At 37.7% G+C, this 26,983-nt stretch overlaps 1 protein-coding gene across 1 annotated transcript in view; it reads left to right on the top strand.

Moving 5' to 3' along the window:
- Manba (mannosidase beta) overlaps positions 1-26,983 on the top strand; it is an 88,302-nt gene that overhangs the window by 8,138 nt on the left and 53,181 nt on the right. Inside the window, exons 2-7 of the mRNA XM_020158587.2 lie at positions 3,192-3,286; positions 6,009-6,114; positions 7,078-7,248; positions 12,389-12,512; positions 22,617-22,792; positions 23,830-23,940. Of these exons, the coding sequence (XP_020014176.1) occupies positions 3,192-3,286; positions 6,009-6,114; positions 7,078-7,248; positions 12,389-12,512; positions 22,617-22,792; positions 23,830-23,940 (783 nt within the window). The remainder of the gene's footprint in view (positions 1-3,191; positions 3,287-6,008; positions 6,115-7,077; positions 7,249-12,388; positions 12,513-22,616; positions 22,793-23,829; positions 23,941-26,983) is intronic.

Raw genomic sequence — 26,983 nt, 5'->3', positions numbered from 1 at the left:
ATGAAGATAGAAATATCTGAGTGTTCACCTTGAAGGCTGATACTATAGTAAATGGTCAACAAATAATGACATTATTAGTCTTACTTAATTACTTAGTGATTTACAGGAATCCTCAGTCATGAGAAGTAACCCTGAGCTGCTGTTTGCATTATTTTACTTATTTATGTATTTATTTGTTTTTTGGTGGGGACTGGGGTTTGAACTCAGAGCTTTGCACTTGCAAAGAAAGTACTCTACCACTTGACCCACACCTCTAGTCCATTTTGCTCTGATTATTTTGGAGATGGAGTCTCTTGAACTTCTTGCTCAGGCTGGCTTCAAATCACGATCCTCCTGATCTCAGCCTCCCAAGTAGCTAGAATTAAGGGCATGAGCCACTGGTGCCTGGCAGCTGTTTGCTTTAAATAGGACTCAGAATTTTAATATGATTCAAATAGGCTCAGGTCAATCTGGAACCAAATTAACTTGGTTGATTGGCATTTAGAGTAATTATAAGTCTCTGCACCTTTTTTGGTACAGCATTTCTCCTTATTAAGAACAAATAGTTGAATAGATTTTGTTTTTTAGAACAGTTGTAGGTTCATGGCAAAATTGAATGGAAAGTAGAGTTCATGCACATAACAGTCTTCTTGTAGTCCACATCTTCTACCAGAGTGGCATGTTTGCTACGGCCAGGGAACCAGCACTGACATGCCATTATTACCCAGAGTTCACACTTTACACTGGTGTACAGTCTGGGTTGTACAGTCTATGGATTGGATAATTATGTAATGGTATATTTCTGCTACTGTAGAATCACATGGAATAGTCTCATTGTCCTAAAAATGCTTTGCACACCACCTATTCGTCCTTCCTTCCCCAACTCCTGGTAACTACTGATCCACTTACTGCCTCCATGGTTTTGTCATGTCCATGTTGAAAGGCAAAATTATAACAACAAATTTAGTCAAAATAGAATTAGTTTTTGTTAAGGTTCATGAACCAGAGCACCCTCCATTCTTTAAGGTAGAATGTGAGCTCCCATTAGACAATGGCAGAACAGTAGGTTTTAAGATGAGAACAAGGCATCAGACAGGAAAAACTGATGAGTTAACATTAGGTTACTTTTCTTGCAAGGGTTAAAGCAATGAGGACTTCATTATTACACAGATTGGGTGGACAAGAATCTTCTCTTTTTCTGGAGAAACTGGCCTAATTGGGGAATCTACCTGTGTCCTTAAAGTTTGTTTGATTATGTGGCATGTAGCATGAGTGACTCCATTTTGGTTTGGTCTTGTTTGTTGGGAGTCAGACCAAAACATGGTCTCCTATAATTTTTGTTGAACATTCAGAATATCATATATTTGGAATAAGATGGTAATGAAGATTTCTCAGATTGGGTCCTTTTAAGTCAGAAAAAAATTTTAACCTGTAAATTCTGTTTATGTAAAGGAAGATTGCTTCCTTAAACTCAGCACACAGCTTCCCGCAAGTAGCTGGGAGACAGGAAGGGGACTCGAGCTCTGGTAGCCCAGATGGCCAGCCAGCCCCAGGCTTGGTGAGTTGAAGTGTTGTGGCTGAGTTGTCCTCACACTTTCCTTGTTATGGTATTTTTAACTGTATTGAACTAAGTCCACAGTGTAAAGTTATAAATAGGGCTGAGTGGAGATGCTTGGTCAAGCTAATAATTACATCCTTCTTCAAGCCTGTATCCTTAAATATTTATTCCAGGCTGAGTTCTGTGTGTGGGCAGAGCAGAAACAGGCAAGTTGACTGGGTCTGGTGACACCATTTAACAGAACAAGACCTTACCATCAACTAGAATTTAAGTTTGGTGATTATCCGTTGTTATTAAATTTCACCAATTACTTCCTCTTCTGGTAGCTTATCACAGTCTTTCTTCACATAAGGAGCAGTATGTGACAGATAGCTTTCTTGATCATAATACACCCTGATGATACAGTAGTGTCTCTTATGGGCTGGTGACCCAGCCCACTGCTGGACATTGCCAGCTTAAGTTGCTGATCTAGCTTACCTCTTTGGAACTTAGAGGCTGGCATTTGCTTCTCCATGGGGAGTTGCAGTCCCTAAGGAAGTAACCCTTGTCCCTGTGCTGCAAGGAGGAGGAAACTCCTCTAGGTCTGCATTGTTTCTTTCTCTGCAGCCATAGAGATGTTCACAGATGAACCAGAAAGCTTCACTACTGCATTCCATTCTGCATCCTGCCTGGTAGCCCTTCTGTGAAAGGTAAAGGGTAGAAAATGGGTAGGAGAAGAAAGACCTGGGGATGTTTAAAGGGAGGACTTGAGGCTGTACACTCAAATGGAACAAGATCTGTAAATGCCTAGGTAGCCAGTCATCCATGGCAGGGTGGCTGACATTTCTCGTAAAGGGGTAGATACTAAACATGTTAGGCTTTGGGGGCATCTGGTCTCTGTCATGTCTACTCAACTCTGCCATGGTGGCATGAAAAATTTTACTTATGAGTACATGGTCATTCTTAGCTCACTGGTCACACAAAAACAGGCAGTGAGCTGCATTTGGCCTGTGGATTACAGTTTGCTGACCTGGTGTAAGGTAATACAGGAAACCTGATGTTTGTAAGCACTGAAGTATGTGTGCTGCCTGTGTATTCTCTACAAAGATCTTTTCTGTGCTTTAGTGAAGCCAAGTGAAAAATAACTTTGGAAAGGCTAAAATAGTAAAGGAGAATTATTCCCCCTAGAGGCCAGCTGGGGTAGTAGAGAGTGCAACATGAAAAGAAATACAGGGCCATGACAGATGGGTACAACCACTTCTGCCTTCCATTCTCTGCCAATAATCTTGAGACTCTGTGTCTGGTTTTAACAAAGGCAGCCAATCTTAATCTCCACACGTTCTTTGCTAATGAAACTATATTGGTTATTCTCAGAACTCTTTCATTTTAGCTATTTTGTTGGAATTTTTCCTGCATATTTTTATTTTTGTTTTGTGGTATTGGGGACCAAACTCAGGGCCTCCTTGTGTGCTAGGCAAGTGCTCTGCCACTGGGCTATACCCACAGCTCCTACCCCCCACATTTTTTGTGCTAATGATCTAACTGACCTCTTTATACTGCTATGCCAAGAGTTCACTGATTTTTAGGTGATCAATAGCTACTGTTAGTAATTTATTTTATGGACTTATTGTTGCATATTTAGCTGCTTACCATAATTTTTACTTTATATCAACAGGATCCTTACTACAGATTTAATGACCTTAACTACAGATGGATTTCCTTAGATAACTGGACCTATAGCATAGAATTTAAAACTCCTTTAAATATTAGGTATGTATATGTTTGCACATACTATACTTATTATTATTTGAGCTTTTCTTTTGCTTTAGTTTTGTTTGTTTAGATTACATATCTGAGAGTTAGGTCAGATGAAAGCCTTGTATTGTAAAAGTGAATGTATGATTTATGTTTTGTTTCATGTGTGAGAATTGTGATTATCAGTCATGAAATTGTGTCTTATGGAATCATTTTTCCAAGTGGTTATGATGCTGTTACTTGGACCCAGTCAATTCTCCATGCAGTTTTCTTCCTCTCTCTCACCCCAGGAACCAGGAGGATATACTATTTATACTAATTTATACTATTGTTAAGTAAGATCAAAGATGCATCATTTGTCCTATGTGGTGCTAACCAGCCATTGAGACTATGACTTTGGCCTTATACTTTATCACAAAGCTATGAGAAGGAATGGTTCTTTCAGTCATGTTCTATGTTATTATAAGCACGTTTCTATAAGAAGCAGAATGTAATCCAAGAATATATGCCGCCATTATTATTACATTTAAAAATTCTTCTGTCTCTTTTATATGATTTTTTACTAGTAGTTACTAGTAATATTTACTAGTCTCTTTAAATAAATAATGTCAGAAGATTGCGCTCAATGTCGTGGAGTTACTCTGCTTCTGGCTTTTATTACTATCTTATTTTAAGTACTTATTTTAAGTATCATCTATACTTAAAATATCTCCCACAAGAGTCTTTTTTTCACTTTGAGCTTAACATATCCAAAAGTCAACCAACTGACTTTACTCTTAAAATTTAAGTCCTAGAAGCCTCATTGTTTCTTTTACTGTAGCACTATTTCCCAATCTTTGGTGCCTAAGGTGTTTTTGGCTTGTTACATTCTTTCTTTGTCACCTTGTATTCAGTTATTTCTAAATCTTATTAATTTTTGCTTAACATTTCTCTTAGTTGAGCCCCCATCTCCTTATTTTCAAGTTTCCAACTGCACCTATAAGGTGAGCACCTAGTGAAAGATCAGAGCAACCTAGTTAAATATTTTGCTTTATCTATTTATTCTCCAATCTTTCCTACACAGAAACAGTAGACTTCTCTTCTCTAAATGTTAATTTTACCTGACATATTTTTGCCCAAGAATATGAAGTATCTTTTTCTTGACAAATCAAGTACTAACTTCTCTGCTTATCTGCAAAAATGCTTCTGAAGAATGTTGCCTGTCTCTGTAACACTACCTGCGTCCGCCCTCCGCCTACTTGTCTAGGTTTCTCCCCTTGAGCTCCTAGCCCAAATTATGTTTGAATCAAGTCTTTGACTTTAAAGTAATTGATGCTGTTAGCACTTTCTCTGAGAGTTTCCCCTTTGCCTAGGCATTTCTCCCTATTTTTTAAAAAATAAAATAACTTCATTGATATACACATAAATTGAATTAAAAGTAATTCATTTTAAGTACAACTCAGTGGTTTTAGTATATTCACAGAGTTGTACAACCATCACCACAATCAATTTTAGAACATTTTCCTCATTCTCAAAAGAAAGCCATACCCATTAGCAGTCACTGTCCACTCTCCCTTCCTCCATCTCTGCCTGAGCCCTAGGCAGCCACTTACTTTCGGTCTCTATGGACTCATCTGTTCTAGAAAGCTCATACACACTGACTCGTAATGTACGTGGTCCTTTATGATGAGGCTCTTTTGCTTAGGATAATAATTGCCTCAAAGTTCATCACCGTTGTAGCATGTAACAGTATTTAATTCCTTTTTATTGCTGTATAATAGTTTGTTGCATGGTTATAACACGTTTTATTCATTCTCTCTTTTAAGTTCTTGCTTCCCTCTTGAAGTCTTTCCTTATAACATAAATTCTGATAACCTTGTGGTTGTCCATTAAAAGCTATCAAAGGATAGACTGATTAAAAGGTTTCTCCTTGTTTCCTGTGTATTAGGCTTGAATGCCACCAGATTGCAGACTCTTGAAATTCAGAGACTGCTCCCTCTAAGACTTATGAGAGTACCGGGTGCACAATTTTCACTCATAGGTATTAGTTAGTGGTAGATGTGTTCTCTCAGATAGTGTCAGTAAATCTAATGTATATGTATATGTGTACAAATACACACAGAGTATATTAGTGGTACTGGGGTTTGAATTCAGGGCTTTACACTTGTTAGTCCCACTTGAGCCATGCCTTCAGCCCTTTTTGATCTGGTTACTTTTTGAGATAGGGTCTCGCTTTTTACTCAGGTGGCCTGGACGACAATTCTCCCAGTAGTAGCTGGGAAGACAGGTGTGTGCCATCATGTCCAGCCTTTTCTGTTGAGATGGGGTCTTGTAAACTTTTACGCCAGAGCTGGCCTGGAACTTCAGTCCTCCCCAGGTTAACTTCCCAAGCAGCTAGGATTACAGGTGTGAACCACTGGTGCCTAGCTAATCTAATTGTTTTGAAAACATTTTGGGTTTACTACTTAACTTAGTCGTCATAAGTACTTTGTGAAGTAACTAAAAAAATAACCAAGGTATTTTGAAATTAGAAGTTGTACTTTTGATTTCCTTATGATTGGTACATTATTGAGAAAGATAAGCCAGATCAAGGAAGAACAAAAACATTTATGAAACCAGTACTCCTGAAACCTTTATTAGAAACTGCCATTTAAGAATGTATATTTTCTGTGAAACATTTATTTCTTTAGTTCTTAACTAATTACAAAAAGACTTATTTAAGTTAATGTCTTACACATCTTGTTTTAATTTTTTTTAGCAAATGGCAAAAAGTAAATTTGATTTTTGAAGGAGTTGATACAGTTTCGAGCATTCTGTTCAATAATGTCACTATTGGGAAAACAGACAACATGTTTATCAGATATGTAAGTAGATAATGACATCAGGTGATTAAAAAACAACCCATGCATGTTTGTGTTCTTGTGAGTAAAGAAAAATAACTGCATAGTTGGCCACAAGACAAGTACCAGGTGTTTGAAGCACTGGGTAAGTTATTGTGTTTCTCAGTTGGCACACCTGTAGAACAATGGGAATACTATGAGTCCTGTGAAGTTATCGTAGGGTTTTAATAAGCAAATAATATGAGAGAGTTGACAAGTTCTTGGCATGTATGAAGTGTTTGATCTTGGTGTTCACTTCTCTGTTGTCTGATGATCTAGAATTTCATGGGAAGTGACGATTGGCAAATGAGTTCAAAAGAAAATGTTTTCCTTCTAGAATATTACATCAAGATTATATCCTTATCTCCCTTCCCTTTCAATGGTACACTCTTATTTCTTCCTTTTTTTTTTTTTTGAAAAAGGATATTATATTGTTAGGTAGCCCAGGCTAGCCTCAAACTCTCCATCCTCCTGCTTAAGCCTCCCTAGTGCTGGAATTATAGCCATGTACCACCACACCCAGCAAGGATAATTTTTCCAAACGAAAATAACTTATGACTTAGAAAGACATGCTATGCATTCCAGAGAGTCAGGTTGTCATGTAGCGTCTAGGAATCCTTGGCAGTTCAAACCAAGTGCAAATAGCTGGAGCAGACATTCCAGGGCTAAAGATATTTTCTGCTCTGTTTCCCTGGAACCATGATCCTGTCAGCAAAAACAGGAGAAACTTAGAAATCTTTGCTTCGATAGAAAGATATGCTTAGTTATATCTAAAAATGGTCAACTAACTTAGACTACACTATTTTGGAGAGGTGCTTCCTGCCAATGAGTTTAATCCTAGATTTGAATTATTTTATGCATCTTTCATACATTCTGTCTTTATCTAAAATTTTATACACAAGACCACTTCCACATCATGGGTTTGTCTCTTCTCTCCCTTTAACTCAGAGCTTTGATATTACTAGTATCATCAGAGATGTCAACTCCATTGAGCTGCATTTCCAGTCAGCAGTGTCATACGCAGCACAGCAGAGCAAAGCTCACACTCGCTACGAGGTGCCTCCAAATTGCCCTCCACCTGTGCAGAAGGGTGAATGCCATGTCAACTTTATCCGGAAGGTAATGCTCTCTCGAATGGATGGGGCTTAGCTCTGGGATGACATGTGTCAGCATATGAAATGTTTGATTGAAGGCTTCAGAATCTCCTGATCCCTCAGTGGGACTTGAAAATGAAATAAAAACCAAAAGATGATCTGGATTTTTGTGGAGGATCTTCAACTTTTTTTTTATTGTTCATTTATTCACATGTGCATACATTGTTTGGGTCATTTCTCCCTCAATCCTCCCTCCTCCACCCTCTCCCCCTCTCCCCCCCACCTCACTTCCAGGCAGAACCTGTTCTGCCCTTATCTCTAATTTTGTTGAAGAAAAGACATAAGCATAATAAGGAAGACAAAGTGTTTTTGCTAGTTGAGTTAAGGATAGCTATACAGAGAGATTCCTAGCATTGCTTCCATGTACAAATGTGTTACAAGCCATGTTGATTCATCTCTAACTGATCTTTACACTGGTTCCTGATCCCCTTCTCATGTTAACCTCTGTCACTTTAAGGTTTCTGTATTACTTCCTCTGGAGTGCGGACATCAAACGCTTTCATGTTTTGGGTTTTCTACCTATTCCTATATCTTCTGAATGTGCTCTCCCCTTGTCATATGATACAAGTCCAACTACATTTCTGCATTTGCCCTAGATCTAAAGTCTGCATATGAGAGAGAACATACGATTTTTGGTCTTCTGAGCCTGGCTAACCTCGCTCAGAATGATGTTCTCCAGTTCCATCTATTTACCTGCAAATGATAAGATTTCATTCTTCTTCATGGCTGAGTAAAATCCATTGTGTTTGAATTGTCTAAGTTTCCTTCCTGTAGCATGTCTCAGAAATTATGCAACAAGGAAGAAAAAATATGTGGCTAATAATATAGCTATAAATTATTTTTGTCATTTAGATTTATCAAACTTTTCACCAGATGTGAAAATTTATTAATGATTTTTGTGACTTGGCAGCTTTCTGCAAAGATAGTATATCAGTTGACGTGTTCTCATATTTTATTGCTAGTTTCTTATAAAATCTAACAAAAGATACAATCCACAAAGGTAATTATTTTTCTTTGAGTTTCATTCCAGCATGGGACTTAAATTTATTCTAATGCATGATTCATTGTGACATGTAGTTTTTAAGAACAAAATGTTACTCACCTTCACCCATTACTTCTTTCTACTTTCTCCATATCAATGTAAATTCCCTCTTGCTTCTTTCTGCTTCCTTCTCTGTCCAGCTTAGATGATGGCCTCTGTCTTTTCAACTCCCCCTTTCCATTGTGTGTTAGTAACTTTTCATCTCTGTGACTTAAGGGAGGTAAACAACTTAAGGGAGGAAAGATTTATTTTGGTACGGTCCTTGGACACTGGCTCCATTGTTTCTGGGCCTGCAGTGAAGCAGTTGTACATCATGGTGGAAGGGTGTAGTGGAGCAAAGCTATTCACCTCATGGCGGCCAGGAAGCAGAGAGACAGAGAAAGGAACTGGGAACAAGGTATACCCTTTACGGGTACACCCCCAGTGACCAACTTTCTCCAACTAGGCACCACCTCCTGGTTCCCACCACGTCACAGTAATTGCATCAAATTATGAATCCATTAATGGGTGGGTGAATCCATTGATTAGTCTGAGTCCTCATGATCCAATCACTTCCCCAAAGTCTCATCTCTAAACATTGCATTGGGGACCAAATTTCAACACATGAGTTTTGGTGGAACATGTTGTTTTCAAAGCACAACACAGTGTTTGACACCATCCTCTTTGCTTTCCACTTCCTTCTAAGTCTGTGTGTCCACATTCTCCTTCTCTTAAAAGTTATATTATTCCAGCTAGGGGTATGGATGAAGTGGTAGAACACTTGCCTGGTAAGCACAAGGTCCTGAGATCAAGCCCCAGTACCACCCCCCAAAAAGTTATTCAACTCTCTCTGCACTTCATGTACTTTCTCCCCTGCTTTTGTACCCTTGCTAGCCTACCTCATTTCCCTTCATTTCTGTAGTAAACAATTGACTTGCCAGTAATGCCCAATATTATATCTTAGGCCCTACCTCTCTTCAGTTCCAGACCTTATTCTCAAATCCTATTTGACATTGTCATTTGCCTGATTGACAGGAACTTAAAGCTCAGAATGTCTAGCACTGCACTTGTGATCTAAACCCTTCTTCCATTTTGTTGGATAGAAAGCTATCTGTAATAGTTGCTTGAGCCAGAAACCAAGGAGTTATTCTTCATACCTCCCTCTCTCTCTTTTCCCTCCTCCAACCCATTACCAAGTCGTTTTGATGATGTGAATGTTATCTCTTCAGTTGCTCTTGAATCTAAGCATGCTCCATTTCTACTACTGTGTCTTGAGTTCAGTCATTTCTTGCATGAAATACTGCTCTAGTCACCTGTCAATCCTACAACTTTACTTGCCTCCTCCATTGAACTGTCCACAAAGCAGTTAGAATGGTCTATTCAAAGGAAAATGATCACAACACTTGTCTTAAAACTCAACAGCTTCTGATCTCCCATAGGTTGAAGTCCATAGTTCTTAGCTCTGTCTGCCCACGTGCCCTCTTCTCCAGTCTCCTCCTCACCTTCTCACCCTTCTCTTCATCTCCTGGAATACAGCATGTTATCTTGCACCTCCAGACTTTTGCATGTGGTCTTTGCACAAGAAATGCTTGTATTTCTCTTCCTTCTAATTTTGGTGGATAAATGGCACTCACCCTTTAGGTCTTCAAAAAACGTCAATTTTTTTTTTTTAAAAACATGTCTTGGCACCTCCATTTCCTAACCTCTGGCTAAATGTTCCATGTCTATTTCCTTTGTAGAACTTAAAATTATTTTGTTAAATATTTTACTCTGCTCCTTCTCCCTATTAACAATAAAAGAATTATGCATGTATACTTACAAAGTCTCCTATAAATGTCTCCACAATGGTTTTCATCTCAAATATGATAATGTGATACTTAAGTCATGAATTTAGGCACATGTAAATGCTATAAAGCTGCTTTAGTATGTGTGTTTCTCGATAGTGGAATCAAATTCATCTTTACCGTAGATACAGGGTTTAGGCAAATTCTTGTGCTGTAAGAATGCCTCTGGTGCTTACTCTTGTTTAAAAGATGAATGCATAGCCTCATAGTTAACTGTTTTTGAAAATAATTTTTTTCTCTTAAGAAGTTAACAATGCTGGGAAACTCTCTGTATCTTTATCTCAAACTAGCAAAAGTGCTGTCTTTCTTATCTCTTCAAAAAAAGACAAGAGGGTGGAACAGATTCTGCCTGGAAGGGAGGGAGAGGGCAGGAGTAGGGGAGTGGGGTGGGGGAAGGTGACCCAAACAATGTATACACATGTAAATAAATGTAAAAGTGATAACATAAAAAAAATTTTTTAAATTTAAAAAAGAAATTAGAAGAATTTTGCTTGTGATAATCTTAGGAGAACCCTTTCCTACTTTTGAATTTGAACCTTTGTAACTTTGTAATATGGAAACTGAGTATCATGATTCCTCAGGCAGGTATGCAAGCCAGTAAGACTGCTAAAATATCTGCCACCTGTGTCAGTGTCTGAAGTTTGAACTGAAAGATTTTGGGCTCTGTGTTCAGAAACAAGGACTTCTGAATTCATCCTGAAGGTTATACCTGTCTCCTAGTTACTTGGAAGGTTGAGATCCAGGCAAATAGTTAGCTAGATACCATCTCCAAAAAATAACCAGAGCAAAGTGGACTAGAAGTGTGGCTAAAGCAGGAGAGGGCCTGTTTTGCAAGTGTGAAGTCCTGAGTTCAAACCCCAGTCCCACCAAAAAAATTTTAAAAATTTTAAAAAATAGGGTGACAAGTCTAGCTAGAATTTTTTAAAAACTTGTTCATAATATCTTTATTTTTCAATATAGTTCCCCATTCTTTATAGTTATATTTAATACAGTGTTTAGGTCCAGAGATATTTTGGAGAAACTTAATAACTTTTAGCCAGGTATAGTTGTTCACATCTATAATCCCAGCATTTAAGAAGCTGAGGCTGGAGAGTTGCAAGTTCAAGGCTAGCCTGGACTATGTACTAAGAGCTAATATATAAAAGAAGTAATATATTATGTTATTTCAATGTAATATGTTTTGAAGAATAAATGTAAAATGCTTAATAGTTTGATTTTATGTTGTTAGACCATTTTTACCAAATTTAGTATGTTGTTTGGGTTATTTTGGTTATTATAATAATTATCTGTTATGTGTAGCAAACTGCACTCAAGCTTTTTAGCTCACACACATATTTGTTGTCATAAGTTTTAGTCGGGAATCTGAGTGCGGCTTAGCTAGGTGCCTCTGGCTCAAGGTCTCTCGTGAGGTTACAGTCAAGCTGCCATCTGGGCTCAGTCCCCACTGCTTTGACTAAGGCTGAAGGGTGTTTTGGAGCTCATTCATGCTTATTGGCAGAACCCAGATCAGCTTCCCAGCTTACTCATGTGGGCCTCTCCACAGTGCTGTTCCCGGACACAGCAGCTGGCTTGCCCCTTGGCCAAAAGAGAGCACAAGAGAGTGCCCAAAACAGAACTCAGTCTTTTATAATCTAATTTTGGAAGTGATGTCACCTCTGCTATATTCTCTTGGTTGGATGTGATTCTCTATATCTAGTTCATACTCAAGGGAGGGGAGCATACAAGGGAATGAACACCAGAAGGGGATAATTTGGGCCAACACAGAGGCTGAACACACACGCACACACACAGAGTTACGGGCTGAATTCTGTTCCCAAAATTCACATGTTGAAGTTGTAATCCCCCCATATTTTAGAAAGTAATTGTATTTGGAGATAATCTTTATAAAGATAATTAAGTTAAAATGAGGTGGTCAGGGTGAGCCCTAATCCAATACAACTTTGTAAGAAGAGGGAGGCACCAGGGATGCTGACACAGAAAAGACCAGCAGGAAAGGGACCATCTCCAAGCCAAGGAAAGAGAAGCCTCACAAGAGTCACTTGCCGACACCTTGGTCTGGGACTTCTGGCATCCAGACTACGAGAAAATAAATTTAATTTCCTAAACCACCCAGTATGTGGTATTTTGTTATGGCAACTTTAATAAACTGATCAACGTGCATGCATAATACTTAAGTATTCTTCATAATGCTTAAATTTCAGAGTAATCCAATGTATCTTCTTTCCCCCTTGGAATTATAGGAGCAGTGTTCCTTTAGTTGGGATTGGGGGCCGTCTTTTCCTACCCAGGGAATCTGGAAAGATGTTAGAATTGAAGCCTTTAATATTTGTCATCTGAATTACTTCACATTTTCCCCAAAGTATGGTAAGCTAAAAATTGTGATTTCTTGTTTTTTTCCTTGAGTCTCCTCCTTATTACAAAAATTGAGTTTATAATTTGAATATAAAGATTGTTCTGAGAGTTTTTAAAATAATGTTGTGACATAGCCAATTTACAAAGTAAAAAATAGATGCAAACTGTGATTTTTTTCATAAAAATTTACCATATAAAGCAGGTAGATAGGACGATATCCTTTAGCATATTTTGCAAAAACAGAAAGAAAGGAAGAAAGAAAGAAGGGAGAGAGAGCGAGCAAGCAAGCAAGCAAACATCTTCAAAGCTGCCTGAACTAAGTATTCTTCAAAACATCCAGCCTGCTGGCTTGTATTCCTTCTTGCTGCCTCTGTGGTCACTTTCAGTGTTGGGCACTTTGGTTGCTCCAATCCCTGGACTGACTTTCTGTCATTGCACATGATCTCCATAACTTAGAGCATGCCTCTGACACCTGACACGCCAGCCTGGCTAAGTGTTAAAAATGAACTGGAAGGTAAAGAACACACAAAGTTTTGTGAAGTAAAGAATACTACCTTTTTAGTTGAAGGAATTATATTATTCCCTATCAAGGAATATTGAAATAAAATCCCAGAAATCTCATAGAAGACAGTGAATCAATTAAAGTCTGGATAAGTATTGGTTGCATTCTTTGTTCAGCATTGTACTTGTTTGGCACAGAAAAGAAATAAAGTATGTCAGTCATCCCTCAGGGTGATGCTCATTGGTTGGAGAAGTAGGGGTGATATAAATGATTACCAAACCAGGCAAGATTGTGTAATGGTCTTCCAGGATGAGAGCTACCAAAGTTCAGAACATCAAGGTCAGTGAAGATTTGAGAATTTGGGGAAATCAAGGGTGGAGGCACAGACAAATGTGATCTTTTTCTATGCTTGCCAGCAGGCATTCTACCAGTTGAGCCACAACCTGGATCTTAAATGATAGATTACATGGAGGCCTGGCTAGATGCATCAGTTCAAAAATTCCATAAGGGCCCTGGTGACCCTAGGCTGCTATTCAACTGAGCCAAGTCTGTGTTTTTCAAAGGCAGAAGGCAAAAGCAAACTAGAGATGGTAGATAACTCAGGTATTCCAAAATGTTAAAAAGGCATTAAAAGATCTGATGCCCCTCCAAAAAAATATATCTGATGCTTTAAAAGATTAAATGCTATAAAAGTTATTAAAAGAGCTAATTTAAATTGTACTTATAAATGTGTTCTAGTTTAATGACTCTCAAGCTATTCTGAAGTGTATATCCCAAACTGAGGATTTTTGCTACTAAAGCCAAAAACTGGTTCCCCATTCCCACCCTTGTTTTCTCATATATTAAAAAAATATATATTATATAATTATATATCTATATAACTATTGAACATTTCAATCCAAATATTTGCAATCCAAAATGCTCTAAAATTTGCAACTTTCTCAATGCCAACATACCACAACTAGAAAATTCTACAGCATGAATTACACACAATTAGTAAGAATATTGGGTAAAATTACTTTCAGGCTGTGTGTATAAGGTATATGTGAAACATAAATGAATTTTGTGTCAATGCTTAGATCACATCCCCAAAATATCTCATTATAAGTATGCAAATATTCCTAAATCTTAAAAAAAAATCTGAAATCTAAAACATTTTGGTCCAAGCATTTTAGATAAGGAATACTCAATTGATAACAGAATCTAGTATAAAAAGGGGTCTGGTTTAGCAAGAAGTTATTTATTTAACAGTTTTGAAGTTTAATCAGTGGTTTAGCTGATTTGCAAAATGTACACTATAAGGTCTAGGTACCCTGATACATGAAAAACATGTGAATAACAAATTGCTCTAGTTTAATTTAAAAATTTAAATATGAAGCTAAACCTTTCTTCCCATATAAGAGCCATTGGATAGAGTCCAACTGATTAGTCACTAGTAACTGGGTGAATTTTATTTGATTGTCAATTTAAATGATGCTTAACATTCAATTTATATTCAGTATAACCAGTTCTCCATATCAACTGTGTTTTTGAAGTTTGGTGACTGCAATATATTTTGAACTTAACATACAGAAAAGGGGTTTCCTGTTAAGAAGATGTGCTTTTTGTACATATTAAGGACAAATTGTTATATTTCTGATTAATTTTATAGCTATCAATTTCATTATCTGATGTAAGAAAGAAAATTGAAGCATGAATTTAAGAAAGGAACTGCCTTTAGTTTTTTTAGTATTTTTGTTTTTTCATCTGAAAGACAGCAGAAGTTATCACTGAAATCAGTAGGTACTTAAAAGTTGAAAAAGAAAGAGCTAATATAGTTTGGATAGCTTTGTGCATTTATTTGGTATATATTATGAAACAAGCTCTGTGAGTTACTGAAAATTAAAGCAATAGTTTGTGTTCAAAAACAGGTATGTAGTTTTATTTTAAATTATAGCTTTGTTTATTTTTTAAATTTAGGTGTGAAATGAGGTTGGTTAAAACAGTAGCTATCTCTATAGTAGTACTTAGATGGTTTGTACTGTATTTTATTCTGCTTAATTGTCTTTTCTACAATTTCTATATTAAGCCTCTTGTATATTTAGTAAGGAGAAAAAGTAGTTATTAAAACAAACTAGTAATTTTAGCCAACTAAAAATGAAAAGCTACACCAGCTTGTCCACATGAGGCACTTTTTGCTTTTTCCCTGTTGAGGTTAGAAAGAGATCCTTGTTTTGCTTTTTCAAATGCTCAATTTGCTTCTTAATTTAAAATTAGTGAATTTAATCCTGAAGATAAATAGTTCCATAGTTCCCTGACCTATTGTGTTTGATATGACTTTGAAAATTCAACTTGAAATTTTAAGATAAGTTCAAATTTAAACTTGAATTAATTCACTTTACATTTGTGTGCATATCTGTTTCTCTGAATTCTCAATATCCTGTGGTCATTTGTTTGATTTTATCTTAATTTTGGCTTCCTAAGTGACTTTTACATGTCTATTGTTACTCTTTTCCTTTTGGTGCTGGGGATTGATATATGACTGAGCTATACCCCTAACCCCAATTTTCACATATTCTTAATGTTTAAGATGATAAATAATTTAAAAATTGTATTTGAAAATGATACTAGGCTAAAGGAAAACAGAAGTCACTGCTGTGTTTATCTGTAAGGCTACCGAGATTTATCTGGGTATTAAGAGATCAATGCATTGGCATAACTTTCTTTAAAAGCTCATTAGCAAAAGGTTTACTACTGAGGTCCTTGTCAAGTTTTAAATAGCAGCAACTGTTTCAGGACACCTCTGTTTTACAATGAGAGTTGACCCTGGTATAGAAGCAGGAAGCTCAGATACTTTTTGCCGTGTGTGAAAGTCCAGCAAGTCTCTACTGTTCTTTTCCTTTGGGGTGGGGGAGAGAGGGAGGAAACTGAGGCCATCTGCTGGGCTGGATTTGGGTTACTGGGGTGTGTGGGGAGCAGGTGGGTAGATCCAGTTCTAAAGATTAGGACATTTATAGGCAAATAACGAGTGCAAAAACACAGACCATGGGGTAGTGGTGGTAGTGGTACTGTGTGTGTGCGGGGGGGAGGGTGTGACAGAGAGAGAGAGAGAGACAGAGAGAAAGAGAGAGAGACAGGGAGACAGAAAGAGACAGGGAGACAGAGAGATGGAGAGAGACAGGGAGACAGAGAGACGGGGGAGGAGAGAGAGAGAGAGAGATCATGAGATCATCTTGTATTGCTTTCACACTTCTTTTTTTTTTTCATTTTTCTTTTATTATTCATATGTGCATACAAGGCTTGGTTCATTTCTCCCCCCTGCCCCCACCCCCTCCCTCTCCCCCCCCAATACCCAGCAGACACTATTTTGCCCTTATTTCTAATTTTGTTGTAGAGAGAGTATAAGTAATAATAGGAAGGAACAAGGGTTTTTGCTGGTTGAGATAAGGATAGCTATACAGGGCATTGACTCACATTGATTTCCTGTGCGTGGGTGTTACCTTCTAGGTTAATTCTTTTTGATCTAACCTTTTCTCTAGTTCCTGGTCCCCTTCTCCTATTGGCCTCAGTTGCATTTAAGGTATCTGCTTTAGTTTCTTTGCGTTAAGGGCAACAAATGCTAGCTAGTTTTTTAGGTGTCTTACCTAACCTCACCCCTCCCTTGTGTGCTCTCGCTTTTATCATGTGCTCAAAGTCCAATCCCATTGTTGTGTTTGCCCTTGATCTAATGTCCACATATGAGGGAGAACATACGATTTTTGTTTTTTTGAGCCAGGCTAACCTCACTCAGAATGATGTTCTCCAATTCCATCCATTTACCAGCGAATGATAACATTTCGTTCTTCTTCATGGCTGCATAAAATTCCATTGTGTATAGATACCACATTTTCTTAATCCATTCGTCAGTGGTGGGGCATCTTGGCTGTTTCCATAACTTGGCTATTGTGAATAGTGCTGCAATAAACATGGGTGTGCAGGTGCCTCTGGAGTAACCTGTGTCACAGTCTTTTGGATATATCCCCAAGAGTGGTATTGCTGGATCAAATGGTAGATCGATGTCCAGCTTTTTAAGTAGCCTCCAAGTTTTTTTCCAGAGTGGTTGTACTAGTCTACATCCCCACCAACAGTGTAAGAGGGTTCCTTTTTCCCTGCATCCTCGCCAACACCTGTTGTTGGTGGTGTTGCTGATGATGGCTATTCTAACAGGGGTGAAGTGGAATCTTAGCGTGGTTTTAATTTGCATTTCCTTTATTGCTAGAGATGGTGAGCATTTTTTCATGTGTTTTCTGGCCATTTGAATTTCTTCTTTTGAGAAAGTTCTGTTTAGTTCACGTGCCCATTTCTTTATTGGTTCATTAGTTTTGGGAGAATTTAGTTTTTTAAGTTCCCTGTATATTCTGGTTATCAGTCATTTGTCTGATGTATAGTTGGCAAATATTTTCTCCACTCTGTGGGTGTTCTCTTCAGTTTAGAGACCATTTCTTTTGATGAAGAGAAGCTTTTTAGTTTTATGAGGTCCCATTTATCTATGCTATCTCTTAGTTGTTGTGCTGCTGGGGTTTCATTGAGAAAGTTCTTACCTATACCTACTAACTCCAGAGTATTTCCTACTCTTTCTTGTATCAACTTAAGAGTTTGGGATCTGATATTAAGGTCCTTGATCCATTTTGAGTTAATCTTGGTATAGGGTGATATACATGGATCTAGTTTCAGTTTTTTGCAGACTGCTAACCAGTTTTCCCAGCAGTTTTTGTTGAAGAGGCTGCTATTTCTCCATCGTATATTTTTAGCTCCTTTGTCAAAGACAAGTTGGTTATAGTTGTGTGGCTTCATATCTGGGTCCTCTATTCTGTTCCACTGGTCTTCATGTCTGTTTTTGTGCCAGTACCATGCTGTTTTTATCATTATTGCTTTGTAATATAGTTTGAAGTCAGGTATTATGATACCTCCTGCATTGTTCTTTTGACTGAGTATTGCCTTGGCTATTCGTGGCCTCTTGTGTTTGCATATAAATTTAACAGTAGATTTTTCAATCTCTTTAATGAATGTCATTGGAATTTTGATGGGAATTGCATTAAACATGTAGATTACTTTGGGGAGTATCGACATTTTTACTATGTTGATTCTACCAATCCATGAGCATGGGAGATCTCTCCACTTTCTATAGTCTTCCTCAATCTCTTTCTTCAGAAGTGTATAGTTTTCATTGTAGAGGTCTTTCACATCTTTTGTTAGGTTTACACCTAGGTATTTGATTTTGTTTGAGGCTATTGTAAATGGAATTGTTTTCATACATTCTTTTTCCGTTTGCTCATTGTTGGTGTATAGAAATGCTAATGATTTTTCTATGTTGATTTTATATCCTGCTACCTTGCTATAGCTATTGATGATGTCTAGAAGCTTCTGAGTAGAGTTTTTTGGTTCTTTAAGGTATAGGATCATGTCGTCTGCAAATAGGGATATTTTGACAGTTTCTTTACCTATTTGTATTCCTTTTATTCCTTCTTCTTGCCTAATTGCTCTGGCTAGGAATTCCAGTACTATATTGAATAGGAGTGGAGATAGTGGGCATCCTTGTCTGGTTCCTGATTTTAGAGGGAATGGTTTTAATTTTTCTCCGTTAAGTATAATGCTGGCTGTAGGTTTGTCATATATAGCTTTTATAATGTTGAGGAACTTTCCTTCTATTCCTAGTTTTCTTAGAGCTTTTATCATGAAATGATGTTGGATCTTATCAAAGGCTTTTTCTGCATCTATTGAGATGATCAAGTGGTTTTTGTCTTTGCTTCTGTGAATGTGGTTTATTACGTTTATTGATTTTCGTATGTTGAACCACCCCTGCATCCCTGGGATGAAGCCTACTTGGTCGTGGTGAATAATCTTTTTGATGTGTTGCTGAATTCAGTTTGCCATTATTTTGTTGAGGATTTTTGCATCAATGTTCATTAAGGAGATTGGCCTATAGTTCTCCTTTTTGGAGGTGTCTTTGCCTGGTTTTGGGATAAGTGTAATACTGGCTTCATAAAATGTGTTTGGCAGTTTTCCTTCCCTTTCTATTTCATGGAACAGTTTAAGGAGGGTTGGTATCAGTTCTTCTTTAAAGGCCTGATAGAATTTAGCAGAGAATCCATCAGGTCCTGGACTTTTCTTTTTGGGGAGACTCTTGATTGCTGCTTCAATTTCATTTTGTGTTATAGGTCTATTCAGGTGATTAATTTCCTCTTGGTTCAGTTTTGGATGATCATATGTATCTAGAAATCTGTCCATTTCTTTTAGATTTTCAAATTTATTTGAATATAGGTTCTCAAAGTAGTCTCTGATGATTTTCTAGACTTCCATGGTGTTTGTTGTTATCTCCCCTTTTGCATTCCTAATTCTACTAATTTGGGTTTTTTCTCTCCTCATTTTAGTCAGGTTTGCCAGGGGTCTATCGATCTTGTTTATGCTTTCACACTTCTTGAGCTGAGTGGCATGTGGATCTCTGACCTTGCTTGGGACACTTCCACCACCTCAGAGCTGCTTCTTCCCCTGTGCTATCCAAATATACAACTATCTCAGCCTGAAGCACCCCCTCCCTCATTCTAGATGACCTTGTCTTTGACATGCTAGATGCTGGCCTGCCCAACAGAGGCCTGTGTTGAATGGTATTGCTACCCCTTCACTTACGGCTTAATACAGAACATAAAATACTAAAATACAGTAAATATTTGTTAGTTTGGTACTTTATTTGTTTGGCATTCATTTTTTTCTATGTATTCCTTTTGACTGACTTTTTCATTCATCTCTGAATTACTTTTCCACTAAAATAACAGTCAGATCCCTTGAAATATCTTTATGGGTAGTTAGGGTGCTTGAATAATCTTTTTTTTTTTTTTTTTCATTAGCTTCATTGTTACTTAGACACATTTTCTTCTCTGGAACTTAGTGGCTTATGCTTCTTTTGAAGGTTTTTTTTGCTCTGGGTCTTTATGCCTTGACTTCATTTTTTGAGGATTTTTGTCCTGCTAAGTAGGTAAGAAGATCTTTCTGTTGGTGAAGAAGGGGAAAAACAGCTGTTGTAACTGACTGAGCCTGCCATTTTGGCCATTCAACTATTAGCTCTTTGAAAAGCAACTGCTTAAATCTGTCCTCTAATTCTAATGAAGAGTCCATGAAAATATCTTGTGTTTGAATGTACACATTCTGTGACTTGGTCAGTGCAGCATGCTACCATTACTCTTTCTTTAAATGCACAGGACTACCATTTCCCTGCAGCTTTTCATGTCTTATTAAAGATGCAGGAAGAAGGAGCAGGCAGAGGGGAGCTGCAGGAGCTCAGCAGGGCCAAGCTAATCAAGGCAGCCGTCTTTGAATAGCTTTTTCTGCCAACGAAATGAAGCATCTTTTTCATTTTATATAAACAAACTACCAACGTTTGCAGATCCATCCCTAGCTGACCTAAGTGTTCCCTGCCTCTGAACTTCCACTTGCTGGATGCTACCCAGTATTCCTGAGGGTGACCTTTTTGATATGTTTTGTTTCTCTAATGCATTTTCAGAATTAGAAACAGCATTTTTTTTTTGGTTTTTGAAATTGGGGTATATTTAATAGTGCCTGTCAAGGTTTACTGGCAGTAATTATTCAAGAAGTGTCTTTCACTTGTTTGACAGAAATGCTCACAAAGCTGTTTTCATGCCCTCCTCATATAGTTTAGGGACAAAAATAGTATTTTTAGGAGTGGAGTTGCTGCAGAACCACGTAATGCTTTGTTTCACATTGCGTGTATTTGATATTGGACTTGGACTCTTAAAGGCAAAGGGGACCTTTGCTTTTGTTTTTCCTCACCATTCACATACAAATTTCAATCAGTGTGGTTCTTTTTGGTAGGCACCTTCACAAGAAGCCTATGGGAAGTAGCAAGCAATGGAGCCAGGAAGCCTGGGTCCTTGTCCTGTCCATTAACTCGGAAGACCCTGAGCAAGGACTGCAGTCAGGGCTCAGAATTGTCATCTGCAAAGTACCTAGGAAAACTCCAAGTTTCTTCTGCCTCTGACACTCTGGTTCTTTTTCTTTGATTGTAAGTTAGTCGTGCCAGTACATCCTAGTGAGTGTGAGTGGAAGAACAGTTTCCCTTGAAGCCAAACATAGGACTAGGTGGTGACATTGATACTTGAAGCTTTATTACAATCAACTAGAGCAAGGCTTAGGATGCAGTCTGAGAGCATGCCTTCTTGTCACTTATTGGCACACTTGAATTAGTGTAACTCAACCATCTTTTTATTTTTTTACTTTCTGTGTCTCTTTTTTTTTCTTCTAGACAACTGAAAAATCCATTTCTTTCATTCTTCCCTTCTTTCTAGTAATATCTTGCACATCCTCACAAAGGAGTAGACTGTGTAGGAATATAATAGCTGCATTCTTAAGAGAACTTTTTTTTTTCCTAGTACTGGGAATGAAACCCAGGGCTTCTTGTAGGTGAGTGCTTTACCACTGAGCCACATCTTCAGCCCTTCTTTTGAGATTTAAAAATCTAATATTTTGGGCACAAACTAGAGATGTCTTAATGATTCTTTGATCTTTTGAATGAAGAAGCAGCAGTCATTAACTTGGACTATGTATTTGCTTAGTAATTTCCTACAAATTCCCATCCAGGTCAGATACATATGTCCTTCTTTCTCCCTCCCTCCCTTTCTTCCTTCTTTTCTTCCTTCCTTCTGCCCCATCCTCTTTTCCTTTCCTTCCTTCCTATCAAGAACCCTTGCTGAGTTGGTCTGGGAAAACTTTAAAATGAGTCAGTGGTGAGAACCACATTCTCTGCTGTCCTCTGGGTTGCCTTCCTGGTTGAGGTCATCTGAACAAACTATGAACTGAATGCCCTTCTGCACAGGCACAGGACGCCAGTGAGAACTGAGCCTTCAGGCTGAGGAGGGCATCCTGTTGTAGAGAGAATGGGCATCTTACTTATCCACATATTTTGATCAGGAGTTCCTGTCTTGTTCAGGCCTAGAGCGTCAGGATGAGAGGATGCCAAACTTGGTGAAAGTGGAAAAGATGAACTCTGTAGGTGATTCTGGATGATGTATAAATCCTTTCCTGCCCTTATCCACAGTGCTACTTTTCTTGCATTGTCTACTTTTGAAATTATCTTGCATCCAAGAGAGCTAGTAGGTGTTCTGTAAGAAATGGTAACTTGTAGATGCTAGAAAAGATATGATAGGAAACTCTTTTAGACAAGGATCCTAATTATAAGATGGGCCTCTCCTTAACTAGAAATAGAACTATACATTTTTAAGTTAGCAAGCAAAAAGAGGTAAGTGACCTAATAATATTAGGAAAATTACTTATTATTTAAGACTGCATTTTGTGAACCTAAACTGCTTAATTTTCCATGTAGAGTGGAAGGTTGTATAAAATATATAATTTTGTTTATTGTTCAGAATGAAGAATTAATCTCTATAGATTAAAAGAACATTTCCACCGAACTTCTTATTATGACAGCATTGTGAAGCATTTACTGGTTTAGAAGCTGCTTTGGTTTTTATCTTCAATGAATCCTGAGGCATACAGGGGATAATGCCTCACATATTGTATATATATAATGCCTCACATATTGTATATATATATATTTTTTTTCCTTTTTTCTCTTTATGCTTTAGATAGCACTGCCCAGGAGTGGAATCTTGAAATAGAGTCTTCTTTTGATGTTGTCAGCTCAAAGCCAGTTGGTGGTCGAGTGACCATAGCCATTCCTAAACTACAAACAGAGCAGACATACAACATTGAACTTCAACATGGGGAGAGGATTGTTGAGTTAGTTGTGAAAATTAACAAGGTGAGTGATGGGACTTCCTGAGAAGCACTGGATGAAAGCAATTGCTATTCAAAAGAAATGAATAGAAAGAAGGGACTGAATATGAAAAAAAAGTATCTACTTTAATCATTTTTTAAATTTTCTCCTCCATTTTTATCTTCTTATGTATTTTGTGTGAGTATGAGCTTAGGATTGATTATCTCAAATTTTAAGATTAAGAAAATGGAGAAATGTGATTAATTTGGCAACTTTTCTTAAGAAGCCAGTTATATTTTAATTTTTTCTACTGTATTTGTAGTATCCTAGGTCCAAAATTCACTATATGCATTACATATAACATATAATATGTATCATTACTTCTTTTTGACAAGTTCTCACTGTGTAGCCCAGGCTGGCCTTGAACTCATAATCCACCTGCCTCAGCCTCCGGGCACTGGGATTATAGGCACGTGCCACCACACCTAACTTCTTTGTGTTATATTTAAGTACAGTGATTATTTCTGGTACTTTTCAATTATTTTGAATATTGATATTTATTCTACATGTAGAATTCTAATTTTAAACTCATGCTCTTTCATTGTAAGGGCAAGAAGGATTTTCTTTTTCTATTGTGCTGATTGATAATTGTGGACCAAAAAAAAAAAAATGATGGCGAAAAATAACATTCAGTAAATGTTGAGATAAAGTAAGGGCTCTACACTCCTAGTTCTAGGCTGCATCCACTTCCAAGTCTAATTCTATGTGTTATGAGTATAGGATAAATGTAAGCTTGAGAGTTAGAGATGGGAAGAGGTGTTTCTCTTAACACCCGTGTTATTCTGCTCTTTCCTTAACATTTTGGTGTATTAATCTGTGCCAAGCTTCCAGAATATTGACTTTAAAATATTATTAGTGCATTGCTATGATTTGGAATAATATAGGTAAGTAGTGTTATACTGTTTTAGAACCCAGAGTTTCTGGGTTTGACTATATGAGAAATTGACACAGTGCTGTGAGTCATATTATTTTTCTGAAAATATGTCACCTTATTTGGAGTGACTTATCTCATTTCTTGAAAGAATATTGCTGTGGAAACTTGGTGGCCTCATGGACATGGAAACCAAACTGGGTACAACATGACAATTCTTTTTGAACTGGATGGAGGCTTAAATATTGAAAATTCAGCCAAGGTAAGAAAATAAACTATTTTGTGAAAAAAAAGAAACACTATATTTCCTGATAAATTGGCAATACAAATCTTTGAAGGAAAATAAGAAACCAGCAGAATCTATAACCTTGCAATTCAGAGTAATAGCATTCAAAGGCGTATGTATGTATTATATTTTTTAAATGGATCAGACTTTACCTATTGTTTTGCAACAGTCTCATCTCCATTTGTGCTTTTTCATTTCTCTGTCTCTCTCTCATACCTCCCCTTCCATGCTGGGGTTTGAACTGAGGACCTCACACATGCTAGACAAACATCCTACCATTAAGTTACACCTCCAGCTCTTCTCTTTCTGTGCTTTAAAATCCTACTTTATGTAAGTAACATGTGTATAATTTTAAAGCTTGGATACTGCTAGAGGATTCATATGAAAAGTTGGACTCCCTTGCCTAACTCTTCTTATTCCTACTTCCTAATCCCCAGAACCAAAAAATTTTAACTTCTACTGATTTATTTATTTATTTATTTATTTTGCCACATCTTCATTTTCTAAAATAACATGTTTCTACTTGTGTTTTCTAATTTTTCAGTCCTGCCTAAGTTGAGATACAGCACTAAGATAGGATACTATATCGTATTATTTGTTAGCTATAGGCTACTTACTTAATCCTTCAAGTGCCATTTCTTATATGTAAAATGAAGAGAGTAAAAATAAGGTAACTTTGATCTGTCTTACAGTAAAGAATAACAGTATCAATCCTTTTGATAGATTTTCTCCTTCCCCTGATGTCAAGCTCTAGTGTTTATAGTTGGTGGAGGTTGCCCTCTGGTGTCATCTCTCACATTTGGAATCACCTCTCCTGTGGGCCAGACACCATCCTGAGTGTGAGATATGCCTTTAAGAGCTCATTTTCTATCTTTCTTTTGTTCTATCATGCTACTTTTCTTCCAAGGCAGTGTGAAGGTGTGCATATGTGTGCAGTATGCACAAAATACAAAAGGAGAATGTCCTGGACTTGTCTGAAGGAACAGAATGATCACATTTATTCTTGTCCTCTCGGTATAGGATCTGTGCTGTCTCACATGATAACTTGTTGTTTGTTGTCTTCATGAAAATGTAAAAAGTGACAAGTCATTCCAATTTGTTACAGGAAAAGAATAAGAACTTCTGTCTTCTTCTCTATGCGGCAACTAATTCTTTTTTCATTCAAGACAACATGGTCGCATCATTGTTCATTCCACTTAAAAAGATGAATTGAGCAGCAATAGCAGTGAAAAAGGTGTATTGCCCCACAACCTGCATTCATGCAGGTGTGTGAAATGTGCTGTTGTAGAGTTTGTTACCCTTGCGTTTCATTCATTCAGTTAATAATTAGAGCACCTATTGTGTGTTGGCTGCTATGCTAGGCACTGATGATAGGTCTGGGAATAAGACACTGCTTCCATTTTTTAAATGAGAACTTAGCAATGTTAACAATCTGATTGAAAGTACAATTTTTTAAGCAAGTACTTGTAATAAAGGATGATGAACACTGTAGAGAAATGGCGAGTTCTATGGAAGCACAGAGTGGGGCATTCTGGGAAGATCCCTGAGAAGGTGATATCTATGTCCTGATGGACAAGTAGAACTTGTAGTATAGCAGAAAAGCAGAGGGACTCGAAGGAGCATGTGTGTTTGTAGAAGTGAATAAAATTCTAATGTGGTTGTGTTTAGGTTGAAGTTGAAGGACAGGAGATAATGTCATCAACGCAGGCTAGACCACGTAAGCCATTGAAAGGAACTGTGCTGTCCTGGGAGTGGTGAGGATGTTTGGAAGAGTTTTTATGTTCTTGTTGTTTTCAGCAGTTTCGGGGTTTGAACTCAAGGCTTTGTACCATGCCTCTTGCCCTTTTTGCTCTAGTTATTGTTTTGGAGCCAGGGTTTCACTTTTTGCCCAGGCCAGCCTGGACTGCACTCCTCCTATTTAAACTTCCTGCCATAGCTCAGATGACAAGTGCATGCCACTATAGCCAGGCTTTTTTCTGTTGAGATGGGATCTGACAACCTTTTTTTTTTTTTTTTTGTCTGGGCTGGCCTGGAGCCATGACCCTCCCAATCTCAGTGTCATTTGTAGGCTGGAATAGCAGGAGTACACTGCACCCAACTATTGGTTGAGATGGAATCTCATGAATTTTTTTGCCCAGGCAAATCTCCCAATCTCAGCCTTCCAAGTAGCTAGGATTATAGGCATGAGCCACTGGTGCCTGGCTCTTTGGAAGGTTTTTAAGAAGGGAGTAGTGGTCACATTTGTGTTTCATGAAGATTGTGTAGCTTAGCTAGGAAGAAGGGCAAGAGTGGGAGGCCAGTTAGAAGACTAGGGTGGTAATTCAGGCAGAAGGTGATAATTGCTTGGTCTGCAGAATTGATGAAGGATAAATTTGAAAGAGATCTGGGAAGTAACATCCTTAAGTGTAACGATGTGGGGTAGGAGAAGAGGGGCTAATAAAGGTTTGTTGATTGCCAGTTTGGGCTGGGAAGAATAATTTAGTTCTTTGAGCTAAATTCTCAGAAAGAACAGGTTTAGGGGATGGAAGGGTAGAAATTAAAGTATTTCAGTGTTAAATGTGTTTTATGTAGATTGATTGAGAGATACTCAAGGACCAATATTTGACAAGATTTTCATCATATAGGTCTGGAGTTTAAGAATTAGAACTGAAACCAGGCATGGTGGCACACACCTGTGATCCCAGGACTTGGGAGACTGAGGCAGGAGGATCAGGAGTTTAAGGTCAGTCTAGGCTACATAGTGAGACCCTGTCTTAAAAACAAAAAATAAAAAGAAATGGAAATTAGAACTGGATAAAGGATATATAAATGTGCTAATCAATAGGATATAGGTGTTTGTAGCCATGAAATGGAATGAACTCAAGGACTACACAGAGAGACAGAAACTCAGGGAATCATAATAAATAAGGATGGTAGTGGGGAGCCCAGAGAGGAAATAAGACTGAATGGTCAAAGATGTAGAGGGAAAACCAGTTTGAGTGGGGATTCACAGAAGCCAGAGGGAGGAGTATTCTAAGAG

The sequence above is a fragment of the Castor canadensis genome, chromosome 9 (assembly GCF_047511655.1).
Source record: "Castor canadensis chromosome 9, mCasCan1.hap1v2, whole genome shotgun sequence".
In the NCBI taxonomy this organism is placed as follows: Eukaryota; Metazoa; Chordata; class Mammalia; order Rodentia; family Castoridae; genus Castor; species Castor canadensis.
Note: the sequence above shows the minus strand (reverse complement) of the source record. Positions and strands in the feature narration are given on the sequence as shown.